The following is a 9927-nucleotide window of genomic DNA, read 5'->3' as shown; positions in this document are numbered from 1 at the left end:
GACTAAATATACATTTCGTAATACTTTAGGTTTAAATTTACTCTTGATTTCATAATTTGAGGTCAAATTTACACTCGTTATTAACAAACTTTTCGCATGTATTATTCTTTTAACAGAAAAAATCCAATAATGTTAAATGACTAATTTTTTAAAAATAAAACACATCTTAATCTAACATGTTTGAACAAAAAAAAACACAAGAAATATAACTCTCTATCAATTCTGTTGGTCAAATATTGTCACGCCCCAAGCCGAGGCCCAAGACATGACACGCACCCGATACTATTGTTAGTACGAGCAAACGTTCTATCATAAAACATGAGAATACAACCAACATGATAGAGTATAACTGAAACAATATGAGATTGAAATAAGATTTCTTAAAGGCGAAATATTATCATCAATGTTTATTAACACCACTTAATTTTATACAATACTAATAGTCATGATAAAGACTAGAAATTAAAAAGTTTTTTTGATAACTACACCAGCTTGTGAAGCCTCTAATAAGTACTAATACTGAAAGAAAATAAAATACAAAAAAAATCATCATATCTCATCCAACCTCCAAGTAGGAAAGAGGTTCACCAATAGCAAAAGTTAGGAATCCTAATAAGGCGCATGACCGTGGACTTGAGAGCCAGAACCTACATCATGAAATGATGTAGCACCAAAAAATGGTCAATACGTAAAATGTATTGGTATGTAAAACCACTGCAGAAGGGTAGTACAATGAAAGATTAGAAGTAACAATAAAATTCAAATATAAGCGAAGGCATCTGGAAATGAACAAGAATGTAAGGGAAATTTATAATTGACAAAGTAAGGTAAGATTTAAATTCCGTTGATTATTTGTGAGAGAAAGTAGTGAACCGTCATAAACCACCATGTGAGCGCATGGAATCTGATCTGGAACCAATCAGCTAAGCCAACCCATACTTTGTCGGGCGCAGAACATAACATGACATAATTTGCTAGCAAGTATCCATGGTTAGCTTCTTTTCGGGACACATAAAAAAAGAGTCATCCGATTTGCGGAATAATCTCTATCCTATGTCGGCAAACATAGTTTTGAATATTTGTCGTTTGAACCTATGCCTTCACGATCAGCTAACTAACTCCCATCTTATTTATTAGTTCTTGATAATTGATAAGAATGTTAGCCTTGTTAAGCTCATGCTCGTGATTTAGCGTGATTTAGCCATTTTAGGCTCAAGTTCATATGTTCGCCATTTTAGGCTAATGATCATTTGTCCTTTAGGACTCGTGCTTGGAAAATCAACCTCTTTGGGATAATACCTCATGAATTATTATAGTTATAACATTTTGAAGTGTCACAATTAATAAAGTGTTGTTATATTATAATAATATTTTATGTCACAGCTTCCACCACACTTGATGAAATTAATGAACAACTTGAAGTGTTCTAGATGAGGTTTGGAATTTATAGCTAAAAGTTGGAGTTTCTAGTTATGATGTCTTATCAAAACTATTTAAAATTTTATATACTTTATTTTAAGAACTCCAAGAAGTTTATGTTAAAGATAACTAAATAAATGTACCACTTAATTGTTTGGTTGGTGAGAATGGAAGAGACTATCTACAATGGAGAGACTTCAGAGATTTTGGATAAATGTACAACTTGATTGTGTATTCTGCGGCATAGGTACTAAATCTTTTGATCATCAATTCTTTCTTTCTTTTTTTTTCTATTATGTTACAGGGCATGTGTGGAGAAGAATATTGGCCTGGTTGGGATACATATAAATATTGTAAAATGACAAAACAAATTCTGAAGGACTTACTTTTGGGCTAAGAATAAATCCAGCAAAGGTGAAGTAGTTAACTGAGTGTTTGTGATGGTGGTGTATGTCGTCATATGGAGAGGAAAAAGATTAATTTACAGGCTGGTTATTTCCACTGTTCCAAATTCTGCCGAGAAATTATAATTCGTGTTTATAGAGAATGAGTAGTGGCAAAACGACAGGCTGCCTTGAACGGTTTAAAGGGAATATCTTGAAGAGGATGCTACTCTTAAATACTATGTAATATATTTACTTAATAATATAGTAGGATATGTTTGAATTAGCGATGTAACAGTCAACGAGAGAATAAGTAGTCTGCGTTGGTTCTTGTTTTGTGATTATGCAGTTGAAAAAGAAAGTAAAGAGGCATATTGCAGCTACAAGGCTGCAACACTGGTGTATCAGATAAGGACTGCTTGAAAGTGAACCGTGTACAGAAACCACGTTATAGATAGATATAAAATCTGGCAATGAAGTCGAAGAAAGAGTAGATTTAGAAATTCAACAATAACTAGGAGAGGTCACCTTTGATCAACAGATTATGTAATTAGATCTTTTGTTGAGACCTCACTTCGTTTAAAGAATAGGGTGATCTTAGGTGTAATCACTTGACTTTGAAATTGTAATCTTTCACAGTTTAAGAATTCACAAAATTTTGGAAAGGACGTGATATAGAGTTATCTGAACAAATTCCAACTACTTACTTTAACAATTTAAATTTCATAGATAAGGCTGTAGAGATTTCATTAATCCTAAATAGTTAGGAGCAATTTGATTTTTGAATTAGATAACAGTAAAACGTCCAGAAATAAGAGTAACAAATGATTCTACTTACCTCAAAACGTTTGAAGATCTTGAGATCTACAGAAGGGATTAGACTTGTTTTCTTGAATCAATTCCCTTAGATTCTTGAGAGCTGAGTTTGACAAGAGAACTGGGATTGCTGGATGATGAAATAGTTTGTAAAATTGCTAGAGAAAGTGGCATTTTTTTAATGTGTGTAACTGTGGAAGACAGATAGATTGTAACTGGTGGAGTTTTTAATGTTTAACTGATGAAGACAGAGAAATTGTAACTTATGGAGTTTTTAATTTGTGTAACTGAATGTGAGATGTTACAAATATTTTCAATGAACAGATACACTTCTCTTTCAACGTGTAACACTGGTAGGTTGTTCATTTTACTTTTGGTTTATTTAAAAATAACCTACCTGTGCTACACGTTGAAAGAGAAGTATATTTGCTCATTGAAAGAATTTGACCAACAGAATTGAGAGAAAGTTGTATTTATTTTGTGTCTTTTTTGTGGCTCGAGTTGAATTGGACAAGTTGGATTAGAATGTTTTATTTTTTAAAATTGAGCATATAAAACGTTGATTTGAGCCTTTCTACTAAAGGAAGGCACGTGTAAAAATTTTCTTAACAACGAGAGTAGGTTCTTTCCTAAAGTATGATATCGAAGATAAATTTGATCTCAAAGTATGATTAAGGGTATATTTAGTCAATTTTCCAAAGCATTGGATAAATCTGACCCTATAGTATGACAAAAAGCGTAAATTTGACCTCAAAATATAATAATCCCTTCGTCTCAAATTATGTGTCGCCATTTTCTTTTTGGCCCGTCCCAAAAAGAATGTCGTCTTTCCTTATTTGGTAAGTTTTTAAAAACACAATTACAATTTTACCCTTAGTGGTTCCATTTGATTTTAAATACTATTACTCCTTTTTTATTTGTTTTTTCAATTAGAAGTGGTCTCACTTGATTTTAAATACTATTATTTTTTTTTAAAAGAGTAATTTTGTAACTTTAACACAGTCAATACTTATTTTTTAAATATCGTGTCCGTTCAAATAGCGACACATAATTTGGAACAGAGGGAGTAGAATTTTTTAACGAATTTTCTAAACTAGAGACTTAAATTTGATCATTTTCCTTTTCTTTTTTTTATATAAAAAAAAAGAATAAATTGAAAAAAAACTGAAAACATGAGAAATAAAAATTACTAATCTAAAACGGGTTTTGGTTCATTTTTGTAGATGTGGAGTTCCAGCAGGGACCTAAAACCCCAAAGATAGAACTAAACCTCCATTAGCCAAATCGTAAAATTTAGCGATGGAAAGGGGAGGACGCTGCGGCGGCGGATGAAGGAGGCCACTTTCATCGTCCTTCGCATGAAAAGTGACAGGCGTTTACGAAACGTGTCCAGGAAGTTCTCCAGCTCCGAACTGAAACAGAACAAGTAACACCTCCGAAAAAGAAACTAAAAGAGAAGACATCGAGTAGTGTTTACTTAAGAAACACATAATGAATAGCCAGAAAGAGAAGCAGGAAGGGGAGGGCTCATCGTCGACTACTCTTGATACTACTTCCGAAAGCGATGATGAAGATGAAGAAGCATATACTTCGTCTTCCGATGCTATTTATGGAGAGAAATTGGAAGAAAAACCTGATTTAATGAAGTTGATGCTTCAACATACGTACAATCAACAGGCGAATAGTACTTCCTCAAAAGTCGAAAAAAATTGAGTACGAGGTTGTTCACAAAAATACTAATGAAAAGAGGAAGAAGATTGATATGTTGTCTAAAGGAAGAGGAAGAACAAATGGAGTGACTAGGGATTTAGAAGGAGGGGTTAGAGAGGGGGAAAGGTTTGGGGGTAGTGATGGGAGTGTTGATGGTCCAAGGTTTAAGGATTTAGGAGGAATGGATGGAGTACTGGAGGAATTGAAAATGGAGGTAATTGTTCCATTGTATCATCCTTAGTTGACTAAGCATCTTGGAGTTAGGATACTCTTCCACGGTCCGCATGGCTGTCGTAAAACAAAGCTAGCTCATGCTATTGCTGATGAGACTCGTGTTCCATTTTATAAACTTTCAGCTATTGAGTTGGTCTGGAGTTTCAGGTGAAACTGATTCTTTGTTCTATTTGATTGTTCGCGTCATTATTTTGTATGTTTGCTAGCATAATTTATTATAGAATTGGTCTAACTGTTTGATATTTGATGTTGTTTCACGTCACTATCATCTATTAGCTTTTGTTTGTGTATCATCGAACCGAGGGTCTATCGGTAACAACCTCTCTACCTCTAGGGTAGGGGTAAGGTCTTTGTGCACCTACCCACCCCACTTTGTGAGATTACACTGGGCATGTTGTTGTTGTTGCATCAGAAGAGAACATAAGGGAACTGTTCTCGAAGGCATACCGAACGGCACCTTCTATTGTATTTATTGATGAGATTGATGCAATTGCTTCCAAAACAGAAAATTTACAGAAAGAAATGGAGCAGCACATTGTAACACAGCTGCTGATGTGCATGGATGAGTCACATAGAGTTGTAAAACCTAATGATGCAGAGGAAAGTGCTTTACTTCTGATAAAAGAAATAGTGAAGCAAAATCAAACGGATCTAATCGTGGACCTGGCTATGTCCTAGTAATTGGGGCCACAAATAGCCCTGATGCTATTGACCCAACATTGAGGAGGCCTGGACGATTTGACCGTGAAATTGCCTTGGGTATTCCTGATGAAAATGCAAGGGCGCAAATTTTGTCTTTTCTTACACGTAACCTAAGAGTTGAAGGTGCATTTGATGTCATGAAGATAGCTAGCTCAACCCCAGGATTCATCGGAGCTGACTTGGCTGCTCTAACTAACAAGGAAGGTAACCTGGCAATGAAAAGGATAATAGACGTGAGGAAGGTTGAGCTTTTAGGAGAATTGGCAGATGGTGAAGATGCCGAAGAATGGTGGAGAAAGCCATGGTCACCTGAAGAGATGGCAAATCTCAGCATTAATATGGCTGATTTTGAGGTATGATGCAGAGAATTTTGATTTACCTAAAGGTTGCGATTTGTGACCCTAAATTGTTGTATGTAATTGGCATTTGATATTTTATATCCTGTCATTGAAACTACAGATAAATCATGGTTTTTCATTTACATGCTTGGTCAAAAATCACCTTTTCTGCTCTCTCATAAGTGTAGTGGTTGGTTTTGAGTTTCATAGTTTAATATCTATCATAAATTGTGTTACCCATGTTTTAAAGTCTCCTAATGTTTATAAGCTTCACATGGTAATGTTCTTGAAGGGTGATTGCACCGTCCTTTTAGACTAAAAAATTCAAGATCAAGTTTGGTAGTGTAGAGAGGATGGCACACATCATCCTTTAAGAGCATTATCATATGAAATATATGTGTTAAAGAGAATTAAACAATACGTTTACGAGTAAGTCGATCAAGGTTATAACCCAGCAGTCATGACCAGGGTTCAAATTCCAACTAAGGCATAAAAAGGTTGGTTTATTTCTTCCCATTTTCTGAGTCTCTGGTTTATGGAGTTACCCTGGAACTTTTTTATGGAAGTAGCAGGTAATGTAAGTTGTGCAGACTCTTCTTTGTTGCTGCTGAACCCGTATCAACATGAGAAGGGTGTAGGATTCGTGTGGCATTCGGTCAATCCACATTGGATACTTTGACTAGAGTCCATTGACAAATTTGGGGGAAAATTGAGATTTTGATTTCTACAAGTAAAAGATTAAACAAATTTAAAAGATGGCATACCTTCAATCCTTTTCATCTTTTCCTCTTGGTCAAAATTTTCTACTTATAAATGTTTTCTTTCTCAATGAAAAGAGGGATAATTTCAAAATTAGACTGTCACATCCCAAAATAACCCCTAGGCGTGACTGGCTTCCGACAATACCGCTTGCCGAGAGAACCAATTTTCTATCCATTCACCAAATCTAGTGTAATCTACCTACACTGAGATAAAAACATACATAACACTATGTGCATGAAATGATCATTAACGCAGGATAATTATCCAACAAGATACCGCATAGCGATTTATGAAAACGACAATAGTTTAGATAACAAATCTCTAACCTAAGTCCCACACTGAGTTCATGGAGCATCTAAACAGAATTACATGAATTCAACTATTTGGCATGCAAACCCAACGAAAGGAGATATAAGCTAAAAATAACAAAAGATGAATTACAGCCTTCACGAACAATACGAAGGTTCACCTCAGTGACACAGAATCCACACGAAAAGATAGTCAGCCACTAACCTTTCTCTCTGCAACCATATCTGCAGGTATGCAAGTAAGGATTGAGATATATAAATATAACCCAGTAAGATCCTCGACCCGCTACTTTAAAACCCCTGGAACAAGTGTTAGAAAATACAAGGCACAACAAAATACACAAATAATATGTACATAATATCTTTCATGAAGTAATATCAATAAGATTTCCAAAGAGGTTCAATAATGCCATCCTATATCTCAACTCAATCCACGTTTGTCGTGTTTAATATAAATTTAATATTTTTTAGTGATCTAGTGTCTGACACTCTTTTTCTGGATATGGGATTTTCTTCTATGTAAAATCTGAAACAAGCTGTTTCATATAGCCTGCTAATAATCATTTGACAATATGCAGGAAACAGCTAAATTGGTTCAACCCTCATTTAGAGAAGAAGGTTTCTCTGCTATCCCAAATGTAAAGTGGGAAGATGTTGGAGGCCTTCATTCGTTAAGACATGACTTTGATCGTTACATTGTCAAGCGTATAAAGAATCCTAAAGATTACATGGTTAGTAAGTCTCTTGAATTATATTGAATATTCCGATATAAATATCGTATTTAAGACCTCCTTATGTTAGGTTTTTTCATTTCACTTTATCTCATGTTGGGTACTTTTATTTATTTATTTTGTCCACCTTCCTTCTTTGGGTTTATTCTGTTCCAGAGGATCTTTAAATCATCAATGTTAAGGAAAAATTTTGTTTCCATTTTTATTGAACTTCTCTATGGCATGTAATACTAGAGTTGTACTATTACAAATCATTTTGAGTAGTGAAGAGGTTTCCATCATCTTCTCCACCCTCTATCGGGAGGAACTCCTAGAAGATCGTCAGGAAAAACTTTTGGATACTCATTGACAATAGAAAAAAACTGGGTATATAAGTAAGTAAGCCTTACTAACTAGTGAAGCATTTTAAAGCCGTGCGGGCCTAAGCCCAGAGCGCACAATATCACTAAAGGGTTAGGCAGAGACAGGGGTCTCTCAAGCCTTTGATGGTCCAGAATGCCCGGCGTAGCTAGCGCCTCGGCTCGGGTCGTGACAGTTGGGCAGTGACAAGGTTCTCTCGGGCCTTTGATAGTTCGGGAAGCCCGTCTCTGCTAGGGCCTCGGCTCGGGTCGCGACAATATGCTTTCTTACGTGAACTCATGATTACAAATTGAGAAAAAATGCTACCAATAGGTATATGCATTACAAACTAATTTTCGCTACTAACCTCCAAGTTAAAACTAGTCGATTTATGACTGAGTCCTCACAATACAGATCAGGGACATAATTTATTGAGCCCATAGGAGCATTAAAGGGTTTAAATAAGAAGACTACAACTTTGATTTCTCCTAGGATGAGGATAGATTCCAGCATAGGATGAGAGGAGGAGGGGATAGATCCTAAACTAGAAGGGTTGGATTGGCATCTAATGTTAGCAGAAAGATGGTCAGAATAGAAGAGGAAGGTGTAAAATAATAAAATGGTGTCTTGAATAGTTTATTTTATCATATATCCAAACTCTATTCTCATAAAGAGAAGAAATTCTATTTCTTCTTCTTCTATTGAAAGTAGAGGAATGAAAAAATCTTATATTCTTATCACCCTCCATAAACCAATTTATTCTGGACTTCATCATCCAAAAGTCATTTTTATTTTTTAGAATAGAGCTAAACTCAGAGGTGAGATTTATTTCTAGGTTATACAAGAAAGAGGTGGTAGGATAGTGGGGGTATTGTTGAATGCCAGCCAATCTAGTAAGGATGTGCTTTTTCTTATGGAAAATATTTCCAAAGACAGTACTGTTCAAGGATCTGTCACTATCCTCAAAGGCTAGGGGTATCCCCAGTAAGGTTAGAACCTTCAGGGAAAGATTTAGAGACAAGGTTATGTAAGTCTTCAAGGTTACACCAAATATACTAAAAAATGAATGGTTTGAGAATGCTCTAAATAGGCTTCTTAAATATTAGAAGCAGAAGAGAGTGGTCAGAGTGGGTCATAGTCAAATAAAGGACAGAAGCATCAGGGAAAATATGAACCCAATGGCCATTGACAAGATATCTATCTAGCCTTTCTAATATAAATGGAGTCCTATTTCTATATCTCATATTGGACCAAGTGTATTTACTACCTCTGAAACCAAAGTCAATGAGACTACAATGATTAATGTATTCCTGGAAGAGGGAAGACCTAGTCAAGTTAATCTTATTATCCCTAAATTTTTAATTAGCTTTTAAAATCTCATTAAAGTCCCCTCACACTAACCAGCAATTACTATCAAGAGTGTGAAGGGAGTCAGCAATGTACATCAACCGCATCCCATAAAATATTTCTAAGGGAAAGGTCAGTACTTGCATAAATAACAATAAAGTTCCAACAAGAGGGATGGAAACTAACCTTAACAGTGACATGGATAGCCTGAGTGGGGATAGATATTTAATTGATGGTAATGGAGATCCTTCCAGAGGATGATTATTCCTTCATATAAACTAAAATAGAAGATTGGATGAAGCAAGAGAAATCCAGATCATTAGCTAAACTTTTATGATCAGTAATCCCAATGTCAAGGAGGGCAAGGATGGTGGGCTAATGAATGTCAATGATAGACTTGAAATATCCCTTAAGTTCAATATTACTGGCCCCTCTATAATTCCATATTATACAGTTCTACATCATTACTTTGGGGGTGGGGTTGAGGGTTCTCTCTTAGTATTGATTTCCCCTTTCCTAGAGGGTCTGAGGGGCCTGGATATTTTGGGGATTTAGTCTTCTTGGAGAGGGGTTGATATTGACTTTGTAGTATTCCCTAACATAGAGTTTGGCCAATCTATTTCTAAGCCTAGCTTTGACAAATCCTAAGGTAACAAGACAATCACTATTTCATGGAGAAGACCTTTGAAGTCCAGAATTACAGGTCTTTCAAAGGTGAGAACATTGGTCTTGGGGATTCTCAGTTGGGCCAGCATGTTTTCTATCTCCCTGTTGCTTTATCGCAGGGCTTCCAGGGTCTTTATTCTTTCCCTAGTTTCCAGACTCACTAGAAGGGGGG

The 9927-nt window shown here is 35.6% G+C and overlaps 1 protein-coding gene across 1 annotated transcript; it reads left to right on the top strand.

The window, feature by feature from the left end:
- Positions 1-1605: 1605 nt before the first annotated feature.
- LOC124885176 (cell division control protein 48 homolog C-like) lies at positions 1606-7404 on the top strand (the record flags this gene model as incomplete). Its single annotated transcript, XM_047403038.1, is given in 8 exon segments — positions 1606-1666; positions 2152-2201; positions 3916-4087; positions 4090-4310; positions 4312-4702; positions 4942-5172; positions 5175-5617; positions 7251-7404. Coding segments are annotated over 8 exon segments (1723 nt in total), but the record flags the coding sequence as incomplete, so codon positions are not given.
- Between the last annotated feature and the right edge of the window lie 2523 nt (positions 7405-9927).

The sequence above is a fragment of the Capsicum annuum genome, unplaced genomic scaffold (genome assembly GCF_002878395.1).
Source record: "Capsicum annuum cultivar UCD-10X-F1 unplaced genomic scaffold, UCD10Xv1.1 ctg3258, whole genome shotgun sequence".
In the NCBI taxonomy this organism is placed as follows: domain Eukaryota; kingdom Viridiplantae; phylum Streptophyta; class Magnoliopsida; order Solanales; family Solanaceae; genus Capsicum; species Capsicum annuum.
The sequence above is the reverse complement of the archived record's forward strand: the minus strand, read 5'-3'. Positions and strand labels throughout refer to the sequence as shown.